The sequence below is a fragment of the Branchiostoma lanceolatum genome, chromosome 13 (genome assembly GCF_035083965.1).
Source record: "Branchiostoma lanceolatum isolate klBraLanc5 chromosome 13, klBraLanc5.hap2, whole genome shotgun sequence".
NCBI lineage: Eukaryota > Metazoa > Chordata > Leptocardii > Amphioxiformes > Branchiostomatidae > Branchiostoma > Branchiostoma lanceolatum.
In genome coordinates, this window is record NC_089734.1 from 5,998,175 (window position 1) to 6,017,514 (window position 19,340).

At 41.2% G+C, this 19,340-nt stretch overlaps 1 protein-coding gene and 1 long non-coding RNA gene across 2 annotated transcripts; both read right to left on the reverse strand.

The window, feature by feature from the left end:
* Nucleotides 1-1,628: 1,628 nt before the first annotated feature.
* On the reverse strand, nt 1,629-3,497 carry LOC136447398 (uncharacterized). The gene is made up of 2 exons (XR_010757717.1): nt 3,343-3,497; nt 1,629-2,839 (listed from the first exon to the last, which is right to left on the reverse strand). It is a non-coding gene; the product is annotated as an uncharacterized lncRNA (long non-coding RNA).
* Nucleotides 3,498-3,701: 204 nt separating this feature from the next.
* LOC136447172 (polypeptide N-acetylgalactosaminyltransferase 13-like) lies at nt 3,702-18,312 on the reverse strand. Its single transcript, XM_066445870.1, has 11 exons — nt 18,053-18,312; nt 16,576-17,819; nt 12,019-12,185; nt 11,590-11,699; nt 11,148-11,293; nt 10,450-10,566; nt 10,035-10,152; nt 7,110-7,295; nt 6,627-6,773; nt 3,864-3,959; nt 3,702-3,707 (listed from the first exon to the last, which is right to left on the reverse strand). Exons 2-11 carry the CDS (start codon nt 17,379-17,381, stop codon nt 3,702-3,704), a joined length of 1,899 nt encoding a protein of 632 aa, XP_066301967.1. The 5' UTR covers nt 17,382-17,819; nt 18,053-18,312.
* Between the last annotated feature and the right edge of the window lie 1,028 nt (nt 18,313-19,340).

Genomic DNA, 19,340 nt, shown 5'->3' on the forward strand with positions numbered 1-19,340 from the left:
ACTTAATTAAGAAGAAAACGTGGCATATTTTGGATTCACAATCTTAGCTAACATAGCTATGCAACAGTACGTAAGTGTGCAACAAAAAGAATATGTCCTACGAATCTTACAGATTTTCTGACTGTATGGTGTACTAGTACTAGTAGTATACTCAAGCCAACATGAATGACTGCTTTGCAAATGAAAGTTCACAACATTACAATAAAGTCCAAAATAAGTTTCTAAATCAACTCTCCAGTCTCTTAAACACAGACATCTTTTTACGCATCATTCAAAATACAATAGGTCTCAAAACTCTATTACTCTTTGATACACTATCAATTGCACTATAGTCCCTTTGGTAGTCTTTGCCGTAACAGAAGTACCGTGTATATCTTCATTAGTTGTACAGATAGACGACCCCCTCCCCCTGGAACATTACTAGTCTTGTGTCCAGGGCACTTGATCCAGTTAGATACTAACTAGGAAATCCCGTGACTCAACCCGGGGTCAGGATATCTCGGTTGGGGCTGCACCTGCTTCATTCGGAAGGGACGTAACATGGGGGCTCCATATTCGAGAGGGTGTCTGTAGTACATTAAGGGGGGAAAGGCTAGCAACCCCTCCCTGTATATTCTTACCCGGTTACTGAAACAACAAGGAAAAGTGCTGTAACCGTTTGTTTTACTACATTGTCAGTCCATTACAGTCGGTTCAATACATGGCAGAAGTTGCTTCGCTACATGGCCGAAGTCGTTTCGCTACATTTGAATGTTTTTTTTTTCTCTAGACAGACTTGTAGCGTTAGATATGGTTTTACTAGAAACACTTATGTATGCCAAATTAATGAAATCGGACATCCGCGGAAGTGCCCTGTGTACCTTGGCATAAGTAGGCCCGTCTACTGTATGTAACGTTACCAAGCCATATCTGTGTTCTTGAATTTCTAAAGCTTGTCACAACTTGGCCGGTTGGACTCACTTAGTTGATCTAAATTTAGTTTTTTTTGACGCATGACGGATCTTTCCGGAGCTTTTCCTATTACCGGTCCGTTGAGAATGTTATTAGTCATCGTCTTAGAAAACGCCAGCCAGCCTTCATGTGGCGACGAGTGACGTGTGTGAGTAGTGTTGATGCTCAGCGGGAAGGAAATATCCCCGATCAATTTGCTGTTTCAATCTCCGGCCGTCTTTTTAAACTATCCCACCTGTAGCTTTTATGATACCTGGTCTGATGAGAACGTCCACGGCAATTAACTTACAGACGTCAGACGTTAGCGTATCCGTGGTAACAACGTTGATGATAGACTGGCGACACCGTGTGTAGTTTCTCACAAGGATACAGAAATCCATTAGCACCTGTAGATTTTATGATAACCTATCTGATGAGTAGGTCCAAAATAACTCTGGAGTTGGCTAGGTGCGTCCTTGGCAAACAACCGTAATGGCAGAATGAGGGTGACATCATGTGAAGTTTCTCACAAGGAGACAGAGAAAACCATTACCACCTGTAGCTCTTATGATAACTGATCTGGTGAGAAGGTGCAAAACAGCGCTATTGAATTGGCTTAGGTGTGTCCTTGGCAAACAACCTTGATGACAGACTGGGGACAACATCGTGTATAGATTCTCACAAGGAGACCTAAAAAATTATACCACCCTTAGTTTTTATGATAAAAGATCTGATGAGAATGCCCACCCACAAAAATTAGAGTAACGATGTAGGTGTCCGCAGCAAACACCTTAATGACCGAATGGGCAGACTGTAAAGTTTCTCGCAAGAAGATAGTCCAAGTGTTCTAGCAAAAGTGACGTGAACAATATTTTAGTGTGACGTCGAAACTGGTGGGAATAGCAAGGTACACCAGTAATATGTACATTTTCTCTGTTATAAATATTGCTAAGACAGATGTCATAATTTCATTCATTGACATCTATAATACGTACGTGATTGCGAACGAACGAACGGACGGACGATCGAACAAATTTGTAGGATCTGATGCATATCGAATACGTACATATACATACCCAACTAGAGCTTCTGATGTATTGCACTATCGTATATATTTAATGATCTCCAAGCAGATGTTGCTAGACAAAATTAGTACATTTTACGCTCTCCGCGTCTGCTGCAAAATCCTGGCATGACAACATTACTAAGTGAACATCCCTAAACCTGTTTCAAAGGCTAACTGCAGCGACAGACGGACGAGCCTGGAGACAACTCTCTATCTTCATGTCTACCTCCCCCACCCCAACGACTGGAGGTCAAGGGACTAGGTAGCTAGCTATAGGTAAGTTACAAACGTCAGTCCTACCATCTGCTTGGAGATTAGATATTTTGGCACTTGGTTGACTTCAGAACATGTCTGTGTTATCTAATAGTATGTAGTACATTTTCTGGGGATTTCCTTATAGCTCAACTGGTAGCAGCCCCACAGTTGAGCTCCTGGTTCTTATTAGTTAGTAACTGGGAGACCCCGATTTACTCCTGGGTCAGGACATCTCGGTTGGGGCTGCACACGTCTTTCGGAAGGGGCATAAAATGGAGGTGCTTTGAGCACGTCAAAGGAAAGGGCTAGCAACCCCTCCCTGTAAAAGTATACCCTGCTACTGAAACAGCGAGGAAACTTGCTGCCCTAGGTTCCACTTGGCACTACAACTCTCTGAAGGGAGGAAGAATGGAACGAAGCAAATTATCTGGGGTTTTCTAAGATCTCGTTTCCGTCTTTGTCGAAGTATTTTAGGAATTTCCATCTTTGAGTTCTCGATGTCTTCCTGCATTCCGTAAGGATCGGCCTCCTCTTGTCGTCGGTGACGTCAAGACATAATGACGTCTGGACGTGCATAATTTTTCCTTTCTGTAGAGATATGGAAATATATGATATAAATATTAATGCAGTATGAACATATTAGAAACAAAGTCACTTCAGAAATATGAAAATAAACCAAAATATAGATATGATATAGAAATACGTATTACATTTGTGTCAGACGTGGTCATTTTCATGTTGTGTTATCAAGAACCAACCATGTAAACCAGAACAATTGTCTTTGCCTTGCAGTGTTTTAAAAATTACATTCAGAAATCACAAACCCTTTGAATAAGTGAGTGAGTGAGTGAGTGAGTGAGTGAGTGAGCGAGTGAGCGAGCGAGTGAGTGAGTGAGTGAGTGAGTGAGTGAGTGAGGGAGTGAGTGAGAGAGTGAGTGAGTGAGTGAGTGACTAAGAAAGCGAGCGAGTGACTAGTACATACAATGAAGGATTATGTAGATTTATCCAAATGTCTTGTTAAAAGATTTTCCTAAATCAAACTTCTAAAACGGCCCCTCTAGATTGCATTAAAAACAACAAGCTATCCTTACCCTAGTGTGTTTCCAAATCAGCTTCTCGTCCTGTCCCTCGCACCAGTCAATGTGAAGCTCTGCGGGTCTGCCCTCTTCCGGCGGGGGGAAGTACGGTACCAGGCACAGCTCCTCGTGTCGCAGATGGTTCTCCCAGTTGTACAGAAAAGACTGGAGTGGGATATGAGCCTTGTTTCATTGAATGAATGAACGAACGAACGAATTAATGAACAAGATATCAAAACAGTAGGTTCCGATGTAGTACCGTAACAAGCCACTACGGGGCTCAAAATCTAATCATTTCCAGGACTCATCTGGACTTACCCACATGCCAAATATCAATACAAGCCACCAAGGCCTTCTTGAGTTATGCTGTTCATCTACATCTGCACACACACAAACGCTACCGAAAACATAACCTTCTTGGCGAAGATAATAATGAGTGCCTTAGTGAATGAATGAATGAATGGACGAATGAACGAGGAGGAACGTAGATAGAGCGATTCGTGATTTTGTGAGATGAAATGTTCTGAAGGTCTTGCCTGTCTATCTCCCAGTCCGTGACACGGGTACAGGGCCAGCGATCCTTCCGTGTTCCCAAGGGTGTCCAGGCAGAGGTTCAGCCCCATGTTTCGTAACTGTGAAAAAGGGGAGAATGAAAACATTCTGAATAACCTGTTTTCATCCAGGCACTGGTTTGTCCCCGGGTTTCGTACAAGGGCAAAACGAGAGAGACGGAGGGGGCAGAGAGAGTGAGAGAGAGAGAGAGAGAGAGAGAGAGAGAGAGAGAGAGAGAGAGAGAGAGAGAGAGAGAGAGAGAGAGAGAGAGAGAGAGAGAGAGAGAGAGAGAGACTGAGAGAGTGAGTGAGTGAGAGAGAGAGAGAGAGAGAGAGAGAGAGAGAGAGAGAGTGAGAGAGAGATTGAGAGAGAAATTACACAGTTCTAAATAGTCAAGATGCCACCCTAGTTAGTTTACGCTCGCTTCTACATTAGTGTGCTACACACTACCGCTAACATTTGGGCCAAGCATGAACTAACTAGGATTGCACATAAGCTGGTTTCACATGTGCCATATCCAGAACAGACTGCAATAACTTTATGTGCACGCCAGGGGGAGTTAATGTATTTACGTATCTATAAAACTTGTATACAAGGCTCGTTTATGTAAGACTCGTATATGTAAGACCCGTATGTATGACAAATCACGAAACCTGGAAAAGGTCAAAGATAACTGTAACGTATCTACATGTAATTGGCACGTTACTATTTTGTCAATTTTGTACCTTAAATAAGGTAAAAGATGAAATCCACTTTATTGCAAATTGTAGTTCATTATAGCAACGATAGAAACGTTTTGTTCGATTATATTATGGGATCGTTTCCACACCTTCAATTAATGTCTAATATTGAGAAATTCACTTTTATTATGCTTTTTGACCATACAATATTAAACAAGTCCATCTGAACTTATATTTCTAACATCACAAAGAGACGAGAAGAAGCCGAACCTATGAATTAGAGATTAGTATTATGAATCCTGCCAGTGTCATTATATGAACGTTACCATGTATCTATATGCCTGTACGTATAGCCCGTGATAGGGCATGAATGTACAATAAAGGTTATTGTTATTATCATCAACGGCAATAGCACGCTCAATGTACCTTAACGACGTTTGTGATATTTTCTTGAGGTGTAGAAACGAAGGCAGTGTAATATCATCTAATCACAGATACGTTTCTGAACATGATTGTGACAAATCTACAAGAGAACGGATAGCGTAATCATTCTGGGGCTACGGCAGCTACACTATTTCAAATCTAGGTTGGAAGGCATCCAAGCCAAATGGTCAGAGAGCAAGACCAATCCATATATCAAGCTTATATTCAATGAAGCTTCAATTAAAGTCGACCATGCATGGTTCCATTAAGTGGCTGCGAAAAAGGCATCTGAGGTCATCAACATCAAGTTAACTAGACAGTCACTGATGGTGTCTGTATCGATGCAATGGTGTGGGATTCTTTGTAATGAACTGTGATTTAGCTGAAATTCGTTCTAGGCTTGCTGCATTAAGTATACAGTTAAGCCTCTTCTATAATATAACATAATGCTGCAACGTATATCACACACCCTTTCCTATAGAGCCTGAGACCGCGTAAACATTTGACATATCGCTCAACGACTTTCATATTAGATGAAGATTGAATGTTTTAAACGTTTCGTTTTTATCTTATACTTAAACATCAAAATAATATCTAAAAAACAGTCATAACGAATACATGCTTGAAATGCTACCCAGTATCCCTTCTCCCCTTGTTAGCTTCCACTAGTAAAAATGACAAGGAAACTGCAAGCACACAATGACCAAATGCAGTACATGTACATGTTGGCCTTGAGGAAAAATGTAGTAGATTATATCCATTCCAATTGACCGGACTGCGTCCAAGATTTGACCTTAGATTCAAGCACAATAGCCTTGCTTCGATTTGACGTATTCGTCCGGAAATTACAGCTCGGTGCGGGGTAATGGTGTCCAGTACGTGAGTGCGCCGGATTGTAATAGAGAAATTTAACCTACACAACCTCTAACAATCGCAAGAAGCTCGAGAATGAAATATATCTAGGAAGTAGAGAGGCAAATGCATCTATTGGTTGTGTTGGATCGAATCAAGCAATGTCATTTTTTTTCATTTTCATTACTGGTGGTCAAGTTGTTTTAAAGATTGTCTGTCAAATTATAACAATATATCAAAGGTAAATCTTCATATTATGAATTTTCAATAATAACTGTTATTACAAATGGTCACACCTCTATGTTTTATATCGCACAAGAAAAGATCCCTTCATATCAACTGACGGAATCTATTATTATATGTTTACCTTGGATGGCCTTTGTTAATAAGACTGATCAGATCAGTTATGCAATGATGTAGTTTTGGAATTAATGTCTGGGCGCGTATGGTGCCTTTGTCGTTATTGTTCTTACATTGCATAAGCATGTGCCCTAAGGATGGGAATTACGTATGATTCACCGTACGCAGTTTTGCGTGGGCGGTGTAGGCAAGGTAGGCTTTTCTACATCCGTGAAAAAAGGAGATATAATTTTTTTTGCCATGTCTGTCTGTGTCTGTTAGTGTGTGTGCGTGTCTGTGTGTGTGTCTGTGAGTGTGTGTGTGTGTCTGTGAGTGAGTGAGTGTGTGTGTGTGTGTGTGTGTGTGTGTGTGAGTGTGCATATGTGTGTACACGTGTGTGTGTGTGGGGGGGGGGGGGTCTGTGAGTGTGTGTGTACATGTGTGTTTGTGTACCTCTCCAGATGCCTGGAACGTGAGATCGGGGACCCGCATCTCCTTGTAGACAGTGTCCAGGTACCACTGAAAGGACTTACACCCCAGTCTCTCCCTCAACTGCCGCCGTTCGCCCACATCTCCGTACGATATATTCATGTCTTTCAGCTGAAAAAGTAATGGAAATAAAACTTTGATCTTTTAATGCATTCATGGTTATAATTACTTTGGGAATCACTATTTTCAAGCTTTCTATAATAAACTCATTATTCTAATCATTGTCGGTTTAAAGCAAAAATATCGGCAATTTATGATATGATGAAAGAAAAAATCTCTATAATCTATCTAAAGCGGAAATGTCGACATAAGATGACAAAGCAAAAACAATGCTCAACGCTACAGTTTATCTACCTTGTGTGACAAAACTAAATATCTATGATTATTTTGTCTAAAAAAATATGTCGCATATGTCGGCTTTCAATTAGATTTCTACATTTATTGTACCTCAGGGTTAACCGCATAGAAAGCCTTCCTGTGGTTTTCGTCCATCCAGACTTGAACCACGCGCAAGCTGTTCCTCTGAACGGTCTGCATCCCTCCGCCAGGAAAGCGGTAAGGCTGCGACTGCCGGAAGATGTGACCCACCCGGGAACAGGGTAAGATCTCCAGCGTGCCACCACACATCCAGGTCTAAGGTAAACAAAATGGCGACTCCATTTTAGTCTGGTTGTTGTAAAACTATCATTTCTATCATTCGCGAAAGAAACATCATGATACAGCATACGTAATGGTATACCTAAACACCTCACCTGAACTCATCCGAGTCTAATATGCATGCATGAATGGGGCAATTTAACATATTGATTCGGAAGAAAGCCTCTAATCTGTACATTGTAAGTAAAAGAAATATCTAAACCGTTGTCACGAAATGAATCCAGAAAGTGACGTTATAGATAAGACATTGGGGCAAACATACACACACTGGAAAAAAAAAACCGTTGGTATCCATGGTGGTACTTATTGTCGTCCGAGTGTGTGTTTTTTTAAAGATAAATGACGGTTTGTATAAATCGGACGAGAACCGCGGTACCGTTGCGTTTGGTCGCGAATATGAAAATAAGGCCTCCAGCAACATTTGCATTCTTGCAAGCATAATTTCCCAACAGTCCTCATTACTTGGTAATCAGGTCCGTTAGGGAGTGTGTTACATGTTGTAATAAACTAGTTATATGAAACGACATCACCGCAAATGACCCTAAGCTACAATAAATCAATAGCATCAAGGAATACCCTTCCGTCTCAACTCCCAAAACAGTTTATGAAAAGAGGTCAGAAAAAAAAAACAATTGCAAGTGACTCTATTTGAAACTGGTTTTATTTGGAATTTGTTGACAAAGTATCGGCTTTAAGGTTATCTTAAAAGCTCAGAAAATATAAGGAAATGTACAGCCTCGGATAAAGCCTAAAGGTAGTGGTAGAAAGCATTATCCAAATCGTCATCTTGATGAAGTATTGTTGGATATGGGCGTTATGGGAATAGTTGAATTTGTTGACAATATATTGCTTTCAGGTTATCTTACAAGCTCAGAAAATATGAGGAAATGTACAGTGATTAAGGTAGTGGTAGAAAACATTATCCAAGCCTTCCTTTTGATGAAGCATTATTGGATATGAGCGTTATGGGATAGTTGTTATTGGGTCTCATGCGGCGCAGTGCAGGCGCCATATGCCTCATAGTAATGGGACAAGATGCCGCTAGCGGATGTCTATGAAGTTAGAATTACAAGCAGCAATATATCTAGCATGTGCATGCGGGGAATACGCTGGCGTTTGGATGAATACATTTGATTAACCTAGTTGTGTTTCCATATATCGAGCATTTTCTTGGCAAATGCAGCAAACACGTGACCCGTACGGGTAACAAGTTTTGAGCTTTAGCCTACTCTAAAGGGGGTAAGACAGCATCCGATATAATTGCTCTCTATCGATATTCTACTCTTTTTCAGTGATATATGTCATAGGTTTGAGAGTCCTATCATGGAATGCAGCGGATTTATAAACATAAACCGAAAAGAATTAGCCTGAGTGTCATCCTGTTTCAGTTCCAGGCTCTACCTTCACCCTGGAAGTGAAACAAGATGACACTCAGGCTAGAAAAGAATACCCCCGTTTTACACGGAAACGGATATAACAACAGCAATTCTTGCAAGTATGTTACGTACAAGCAAAATCCTGCCTGGGGCGCTAGGATTAGTCTCAAATGACACAGCCATTTTTTTTATCTGAACAATGTAAGAATGTGTCATCACAGAAACCCCGAAAAAGGATGACACATCTATAAAACTTGCCGCAGATCATATAGATGAGACAAAAAACACAACCTGTAGTAAGTCGACTTTACCAAAACGTCAGAAACATAGAGTTAAGCCTAGCATATGTCCTGTAGTTGTGCTGCACGTTAAGCATAATAGATATCCCCATCCTCAAAAACATGACGTCATATTCTTGAGATGATCTTATAATAGGGTAACATATCGGACTTTAAGGTTACGCCACTGACAAGCTATAATTATAAATCATAGCTGGCAATATTTCACGCTTCTCATGTAACCTGACTCTTCAACCGTAAGGTAATCTGATCCAAAGTATCTGGCGTAGACGCAAATGGTTGCTATAGATTCTCGGCGAAGTCATACGGAGGTGATGACTGTAGAGCATGTAACATCATACAACTGGAAACGTCTAACTATTTATCACTTGGTTTGGCTCTTCAGCACGCACAGCCTGGGCTGCCCAACTACTCTGTGGCTATTACAAAGGGCTACCCCTACTGACATCAAAATTTTGTTGTTGTTGTGAATTTATCTATATCATAAATGTTTATTCAGAAAATAAATCTATCATACACATTTTGACACAGAACATATTAAAGTTTATTCTTTTCAATTCAAGACACAGTCATTTTGATACAGGAAACGTCCACAACAGTAATGTGGTACGATACATGACGAACTACTCTGTCGCTCGTTGTTAGAATAGGGCGGAATAGATTAAAAGAGGATCTTCTTCAAATATACTAAGGAATTTATTTGAACTTGAGACCGTTCTTCTGTCTTGTTTCATACTTAAAAAAGGCTACTGCAACCCTAGAGACTGACCATGGTCTCAGTACATATGTTAGCATGTAGGGGCAAGAAGGCAATACTAAGATACATTAAACGTGATAGGTTTTCGCCTATTTGGTGATGATCTAGTCATTAGCATTAAAAGAATCCTTTATCAAGTGTACCAAGAGGACCATATCTCGAAAAGAACAAAATTCATTTTCTTCTGTGTCAACATATATACAATAGTTTATTTTTTCTAAATAATCATTTATAATATACATTAGATATTCAATGTCCTTTCAGTCATATGCATGGTCCATACCTTGAACGAGAGTTCCAGATTCTCTCCACCCCAGATCTCGAGCCCAGGGTCGTATTGGCCTAGTTCTTCGAAAAACATCTTATGTATGGAGAACAGCCCACCCGCCATTGTGGGTGATCTAATAAGAAAAAAAATGATTAAAAAAACACGCAATAAATGTAACATTTGCAGGCAAATACATGGTCTAGCCTAACAAACTACTGCTTTGTCAAATACATCCATGGACACATATAGTGACCAGCCCCTCCAGCTCTATCCTGCCACTTGCTACATAATGTACTCGAACACCATAGGATGTCTGCTACTTAACCAGTAACCAAAGTAACAGCTGTCTTGTGCAGGTCATTGACCTTATTTGCTTGGAACGGTAGAACAAGAAGAGGAAGAAACTGAGCAATTCATTTGAAACCGTTACCTGATTGGCGCCTTTTCCGTTTTCCGTCTGGCCATCTCGTAGTCAGGCACCGTGTTCCACCGGAAGTGCATCCGCCAATCGAATCCCCCGCGGGTCATGTGACCCGAAGAAGAATACCTGTCAGTAGAGGGGGACGTAAATCCAACAGCTATGACGTCATAAAAATGACGCAATGTATGTCGTTCATTCTTTCAGACTCTTTTATACCCTAAAGCACATAGGGCTGCAAGTAATTCAATCTCGACTGACCTTGTATGAAATGAGTAGCTGTTGGCAAAATTGCCAACAAGTTCATAGTAAAACTATATAAACATGACGATATGGTCACGAATGTACGTAAGGGTGTTATGATTTTGTTTTATATGACAACATTTATTCACCGGCAGATCAAGGAAGATCAATTTCAAAAGCAGGTCACTGGCCTGTGATACAACCTACTATCAACATGTCATTTAATTGAGTAAACTGATGTTGAAACTGATATTCCAATCCGGGGCCCGGCAGGGCAGCTTGTGGGAACGAAAATATGATATTAAAGACAACAAAACACACAACCGTTAAAAAAGTACTCCTAGCCATATATTGTGTATTTACTTGATATGTATTTTTTTTTTTCGTTTTCTCAAACAGCCCGGCGGGCCCCGGGCGGGTTGGAAATGGGACCGCAGCATAAACTGATATTTAAATTGGCACTGTACCTGAATGTTCTCATCTCTATGACGTCAATAGAAGGGCAGACTACAGCTCGCCTGTTCAGCCGGATCCTGTCCAGCAGCGGTTCCAGCCAACCCACTGCGCACTCCACGTGGGAGTCCAGGAACGTCAGGACCTCTCCTGTAGCGATCTTATGTTGGGAATGGAAGACAATAAATCGTACAGATTCATGCGAAACAGGTAGAAGCTTAGAAATAACAAATATGAATAATCTATATTTCAGAATACCATACTCTGTGTGCTAAGTTTTTGTTCAACCTTCCCGGCCATGTAGATTTCAAAGTGAAGTATACTTTAATTTTGCCAAACTTTTGTTTTATTTGCACGCTCACATCAGCTTAGGGGTCCTCAGAGAATGCCATCCATATAATCAAATCAACATGACCTCAGACAGAAACACGTGGACGAGAATCTAAATCGCCTCACCGCTGCGCCCCGTAGTCGTGCTCTGATCAGCCCAGCTCTCTCGGGAAGGTGTATGATCTTCACTTGAGGAAACCTTGTTATGTAGTCGTCAAGTTTCTTTTTCAGGTGATCTGGTAAGAACATGAAGACATCAGCATTACAGATATATTCGAATTTAGCGTCAATATTTAGACTTAAGTAGTAATGTGATACAATATAATGCTCCCCATTGTCTTCGGGCATGAACTTGCAATAAACTTTTGAATAAACTGTCATCCAAGTTGCTTGCACTACTTTTTCATCGGGCATATTGAATGTGACCTAAGTAACTTGTATCACTCATAAAGTGTCCTGTATCACTCCGCGACACCTCATGGCAAGAGAATAATAAAGCAGCATAACACCAAACATTCTAAAGATTTTCCAGACGTTCTTAAGAAGATTACCTACCCCTTGAGCTTGCATCGTCGACCAGAATGACCTCCTTGATAAGCCGAGGCGGGGAGCGGTTGATGACGCTGTGCACGGTGCGGAGCAGGGTGGACCACGACTCCTCACAGAAGCAGATGATCACACTGGTGGTGGGAAGATCGTCTCCCACCAGACTAGTGTTGCAACTAAAAAAAAAAAAAGAACACTGTCTTCAGAACTTGACGTTCAAAATCACATGCAGTGAGCCTTTTTAGAGAGAGAGAGAGAGAGAGAGAGAGAGAGAGAGAGAGAGAGAGAGAGAGAGAGACTGTTTGCCAACCTTTTACAATTCCAAGAGGTTTGAACCTGAATCCACCAATGGGGACAACACAAAGGCAGTGGACAACCTACCATTATCCAAATAAGGGACATTTGAGGAGCATATCCTGAATAAAATTAAAGGTGCCCGCGTTTAACATAGCTTATCGGTGCCCAAGTGCTTTGAATTGCCTTTCATGAGAGCAGGTTTTCTATTCTCTGGCATTTGTTCGCTGTATCAATATTTGATCAGGCTCCTTAGTATATAGAGTAGACAATGTTTACCTTTTCACTCCCTACAGTCAGCTGTACAGCTCCTATAAAGGTTTTGTTCCGGATATATAGCTAGCGGGATGGGCTTGTGAAACGGAGGTATTGTTACAGTAGTGACTTGGTGTGTTTTTGAGGGTCGTGTTTGTTCGCACGATAATTAGAGAATGCCTGGATGTATCGTCTTGATATTTGGTATGTTGGTAGGTTTTGTATATACATATAAGCTTGATAAGACCTCGAAATCAATGGATTTTGGGTCCCCTAGCAGCGTCTAATGGTACATGGTATTTCCGACCTCGTGTTCAGGACATGCTAATTGGCCATGATTTCTGAGTGGTAGATAGTTCTCGAGAGCTAGAGAGAGAATAAGTCGTATAGGTTTGCACGACATTCCCACCCTGACAGTGGCTTTCTTTGGAACTGCAGGTCCCACTTTTGTTAAAGACTTTAAAAAAGAATAACTCAAGAAGGAAGAATGTCCCTTCTATAGATATTATCGTAATGCTGTTCCTTCTATCAACTCCATTGTTCATCACAGTCCGAAGTGCAAACCAAAGTATCATGTGATTATGAATACGATTTGTCATTAAAAATTCAATACATAGTCAGCCATATCATTCGTATGATAAACAACCGTACAATCTTCCATCTGAACACGGCACATTAACCAGGGCCCTACGGTCATAACGTACTCATGAATATGGTACAGTCTCTTGGGCGCATCTGGGTTCTTACAAAACAGGCCAGTATGTAATCATCTCTAATGCTATGACCTCGCCATAAGTCATACGAATGGATTATCAAAGCAGGCTGGTCTTTGAAGTGAACTATATCGTGTACATCGCATTGCAATCAGTGGCATTTCGTTAACAAAATCGGCGTCAAATTATATCAGTATCCATGACAACAAAACATAAAAGCTAACATTGTAGGAATCAACAATTATCAAAGCTAGATGGCTTGATCCGGACCTTTGAAGCTAACTGGGACATATATATCGTATAGCGATAAGTGACATTTTACTAACACAATTGGGGCATGGTCAAACCATATTAGTATCTAAGACAACAAAGCATAGATTAACTTTGAATAAAACCGGATCATGTACATTACATGTACGTTGTAACAAGAGTTCAGACACATTCTCGTCACGTATTTTGAATGTGTTTTTAGCCTTTGGGGGCTCAGAATGGGAAAGGCGACTTACCCACCATTGGTTTAATAAAGTGTACGGCAGAGCCTAATAATACCTTTTAGCAGATTTAACTTATCATCGGAGATTAGAAATCATCAGTTTGGAAGAATCATCCAGAGAACACATTGCATCTGCCCTGCTTAGTCAACCATTAATCTAAAGCCGAATGATATATTACGGTAATGCACATAAGCAAAGCATGCAGTGCACATTGGCTTATTTTGATGACAAGGTAATAATGCCTAAAACAAGAAGGCAAAAGCAAAAGATATGCTTTGCTTGAAACAGAGTCCATTCTGTATCAGTTATTGCCTCCGGGAAGGAGGTCAGTGACTTCCGACGGGGGTACTGTTCTTGTCTGTGTTTTTGAGTTTGCAGCTATGACTCAAGATCCTTCAGATGGATTTGTTTGAATCTTTACATGTCGGTAGTTATTCAGTTCCAAATGAAATATGCCATGGAGACATAGGACACCGTAGCAGAATTTCCAAGTTTTGGATAATTATAGATAGACACCCCATCGTAACGGTACCTAATGGTAGCCCGTGTTATACAAGCTGGGACGAATTAGCTACTCTCCAAGCAGAGGTTAGGCACCGGCTTGCTACACTGCCTTGGTGATACTGCCTGGCGTTGTTAAAATACACTTACCTGAATATAAATGAAAATAGGGTTCAAAAAAGAAAGTGTTATTCCTGGTGAAGAGGGTATCAAACACCTTAGCCCACACCATGATTTAGTCTCTACCAGACTAACTACGCCAGGGTTTCACTGTGGACTGACTCTACTAGCTAATTATTCCTTTTTCTGCCGAATTCTACGATGCATACACCCGTAAGAGGGCCTGGTGGAGGCTAACCTTGATTACTTCACGGAGGTTTGTGTCCTACATACTCAGGCCGTCAAGATAAGCTTCCTTTGAATGTAGAGAAGCAGAACTTTCTGTTTTTAATCATGTACCCTTCTCTATTATCCAGGCGTTTCCTTTTCCATGCGAAATATTTATCTGATAGATAATATTTGTACGCGTTACATACATTTCTCGGGAACATCAGAGGCAAGGAATTCTATTACGGTACATTCATAGCTTAAGGGTACTAATCAAAATGCGGTTCACGTTATTATCTTCCAGGCTAAATGAAAATAGGATTCACTTGTCAAACCATTCTTAATACATAGAAGAGGACACCTGCGGCTAGCAAATGATAACAATGATCGTTTTCAATGGTGCTATTCAATACAATTGAATGCCATTTTAGTACCAAAGCTAGGTCTTTTGCAAAACGCTTATGTGGCAAATATTTGATCCTCTTTTGTGTACATTTGAACCAAAGCCGTGACACGAACACTGGGGGAAATGCGGCATACAGTGGGTAGAGTGTCAATGGGAACAAAAACGAGGCGTCCGAACTCGTCATGTAACGCGTAAGACAAGTGTGCTGCGCAAATACAGCAAGACAAGTATGCTAACTACTCAAACACAGCCATGTTTGTACAAACGAAGAAACTCCCAGATTTGTTAGCAAAAATCAATTCATGGCGCGGTAAGTTTTCCCCTTCTCTGTCTGACACGTTAGAAATGGAAGTATTTGTACTTATTACACCCTCTGAAAAGCAATATGACTTTTTTTACTACTTGTCAAAATTTTTGTAACATGAATTAAGAGCTCTTTAGAAAAAAAAAAGACTTAGTCCTGATTATTTTTCAATATCAAGATGGCTTTCTGCAGAGATATGAATATGAGATATCAAATTGCCTGTGAAGCACGCATACATAAAAAACATCTTATATGCTATTTATCATCGGTATTTGTATGCTGAATTCTATGATTGATTTCTAAAATCAGACTCGTGAAACGTATGTCAAATGCATACACTCTCAAACTGTTTTTCTCAAATAAAGCTCTAATAGAATATCACCTGATAACCCCTAGCATGATGCGATACACCGGAAACGCGTGGCAAGTCAGTCAGCTAAATCCCCCCTACTCTCCTATGATTCAATTTGAGGGACTGTACTCGATACAAATTGAATGCAAGGCCGACTTCAACCGTCAGCCTTATTAGATATGGGGGCAAACTCGTTATCCCTTAGACGAAAATCAAATCAGCTTCCCCCCTGACTACCCTCCAACATTTCCGTTTGCATCCAATGAGAGACGGCCTCATGCGGCGTACGGTTTTGATGGCTTGGTTTCAAACGAGTCTTCTGATGTCTGCCGTCTATTAACGATATTCGGCAACCCTCTCCAAGTATCCTATTACACCATTTCTGACTTACGTTTTGGCAGGCTGTCACTCTGTAATTTTCACACAACTGCGGACAGACAAACAGGGAGACAGACAAAGAAACTGATCCCTGATAGTAATGCAGCTGATATCCTTTTTACTAGCTTAAGTTTTTGTATGGTTTCAATTTCTGTTATTATCTTTGTTATGTTGGAAATTCCTCAATATTTCTGTTACATTATCTTGAATTCGTTTTGGTTAGAATTCATGTTATCATTATTGTTATCCTTGCAAGCACAAGTCTATGGCACTTGAATCTATTACTATCATTATCATATCTATAATTTCCTAACTTCTGTTATTATCACTGTACATGATTATCACGTTATCTGTACAATATCACATTTCTTGCTGGATGGTTCGATCACCGTCTTTGTTATTTTAATTTGAAAAACTAATTGAAAATATTCAAGAAATTAAATAAAATGAAAAGTACTGCCGACAACTTTCACTTGTCGCAGGACAAAGGAAGGACGTTCTGAGATGAAAACAATCATTGGCCTGAAGTGTACTGTACTTACCCTTCGGCGCGTACATCCGGGAGGGACCGCTCGATAGAAATTTGATCACTGACGTGTTGGTTGAAGGAGGCGATCTTAAAAGCCTCTTCCACTTTCTCCAGATCGTCGTCTATAATCCCCTCGCCGTTTTCACCGGGAGCGTCGGGATCCCTCGGCATGGTGGTGACGTCAAGCTGTTCCACAACGTGCATCGGGACGTCGTCGTCGTTGTATTGGACAGTTTCTTGTTGTTTTTGCCACTGAGGTGACCAATTAAAAGGCTTAAGACCAGACGTGTTTTCTCGGCTGGCAACAGTGCTTTCACTTGTCGACGTGTGGTGCCTTTCAGACGACGTTTTGACTGTTGGTATTTCACCGCCGTCTTGATCTCTTTGCGTTGTCGTGAGCTCGTTTAGCAGTGTCCTCTGGGCGAACTCAAGACCTCTGGTTCTCCTTGAGAGTCTGCGGATGTCTTTCTTCAAGATGACGTTCTCAGAATGAAGGTCAATGGCATTGCTAGCTTGGAAAGATCTGGAGGCGTTCAGCGCATTCGTCTCATTTGCGACGACTCTTCGGTGGTACTTTTCCTCTTCCTCCAGTAGCGAATCCATCCTCTTCTGCATCTTTCTCTCCATCTTCCCCCGAATGACATATTCCCGTATGCCCTTCTGAGACAGAGACCCCATGTGCATCTCTACGAACTTGTGCTTCGAAGGGTCCTTAAACATGACATAGAACATGAGGAAAACTATATGCATGGCAAGCCAGACTATAGAAGTCATGAACACAATGCTGGCATAGCTGGTAGTGCGTCCTCTCGACGGCATTGTGAGAGCTAATTTCTTAGCACACACACTGGGCAGAATTTCTAGCCGAAAGATATCAAGTGTAGATATTCAGTCAACTGTAGATGATGATCCACTGTATTCTGCAGCTCAGGTAGTTGTAAAAACAACCTCTGGCTGCATTCAGTCTTTCTTCATTTCTTACCACTGTGTCGTTTTTCCTGCAAGCTGCCGTAGTTCTCTGAGTTTCTTTGTAGTTTTCTGTAGAACATTAATTTGTTATATGTGTTGAGTTCTGTTTGACAGCCAGTTGACGGGATTGTTTATCACAACCTGATCTCCAGGCTTGTTAATCTGCTAGTTCGGCATCCAGAGTGGCACGTCACAACCTCCGGCCCGGGCATGGCAGTCAGGAAAACTTCACGCGCGATTCGCAAACACAAATGTTTGGAATTCTGCAGATCCGGTCGCTTGCTTTCTCTGTGTGATACAAAGAGAGTGTGACTGTTGTAAAATCCCCATGGATCAAGCAGCAAAAGTAACCATAACGACTAACCACTTATTCACCTCGCGAGCCATTTGTTATTTTTTCAATCATATGTTGTTCCATATGCATGCACATAACGTGGTGATTCCGCGTTAAAATGGGACTACACGTACCGTTATATCTAATGCATGCGCCTGCATTCTCCTCAATTGTTGTCAAAGCGTACCTGGCGGTTGCAGCGGTGGTCCTTAGGTCCGTGGGCGTCCCGTTTCTTCGTCGGTGCTTCAGTCGCCCTAGCCCGCCACGTCTGTACACCTCTCCCCCTCCTGCTAGATCTTAATGTCAGTAGTATATTTACTGCCCAAACACACCGATATCTCTCTACGAAACAGTTACTCCGTAAAGCATGACTGGTAAGCAGAACAACATTGGGTCGACTGAAGCGCACATTTGTGCTCAAGGGAGTGAAGCGGTCCAATGGAATATAACGTACAATACGGGTATTCGTCCCGTTGGTAGTCAACCAACCACAGCGAAGATAACAATCCTTCCCTGTTTGAGTTAAGACAGCTGGTTTCGTGAATCCGGAATCGATGCCTATTTCTCTCTTGAACACACACCTCAAGCAAGGAAGAAAGGAAACCTTTATACATATTTCTTTTTCCTCAATACGGATATAGCAGGTCGTTTGAAATGGGTCAGTTGTCAATCCCCGTAACAACGGTTTACCTTACTAGGTCGTGTCTTAATCTGGTGTGACGTCAAGTGGGCGCTAGGGGCGCAGTTGCAAGTAACGTTGGGAGCTTATGGTATCAGAATACGTACGCACAAAAAAATCTATTTCTTAAAAATAATATGGACGAGTCAACCTCTAGTATAGGGGTGGATAGAGTGAAAGTATGAGAAATAAGAGGTGTTATTCATATAGTAAAAGGGATATCTACTACCGCGTTGATATTGATAGTAATGGAAATAAGCTATATTGTATTTCGTGCCCAGCACAGGTACACAAATACAGAAATAGTAATAAAGTACATATAGTCATATATTTTCTAACTGGAACTATCTAACTGCTGATACACAAATACGCCTATTCCGAGAGGTTCACTCACTCGTCTTCGCCTATTAATGCTTCGGTCCCATTTCCAATCCGGGGCCCGGCCGGGCTGTTTGCGAAAACGAAAAATAAGAAATGCATATCAGATAAATACACAATATATGGCTAGGAGTAATTCTTTTAACGTTTTGTGTCTTTTGTTGTCTTTAATCCTATTTTCCGTTCCAACAAGCTGCCCGGCCGGGCCCCGGAATGGAAATGGGACCAAAGCATCAGAGAGAATCAAACGCGTGTCAAATGGTTGATATGAATAAAAGATATTCGTCCAAACTCCATACATGTATGCAGCGTAATACTGTAAAAAGTGGCAATATTCGCGTCGGCTTTATGTTCGCGGTCCTTGCCGCAAACTCAAAACCACCGCGAACATTTTTTTCTTCTGCTCGCCTACCCCCTT

Excerpts from the sequence above, each read along its gene's own strand:
- LOC136447172 (XM_066445870.1), bottom strand. The coding sequence starts at position 17,381 with ATGCCGTCGAGAGGACGCACTACCAGCTATGCCAGCATTGTGTTCATG. Across the intron at positions 11,700-12,018 it reads CGACGATGCAAGCTCAAGGG|ATCACCTGAAAAAGAAACTT; the intron begins GTAGGTAATCTT and ends TGTTCTTACCAG. Across the intron at positions 10,567-11,147 it reads ATAGAGATGAGAACATTCAG|GTATTCTTCTTCGGGTCACA; the intron begins GTACAGTGCCAA and ends CTCTACTGACAG.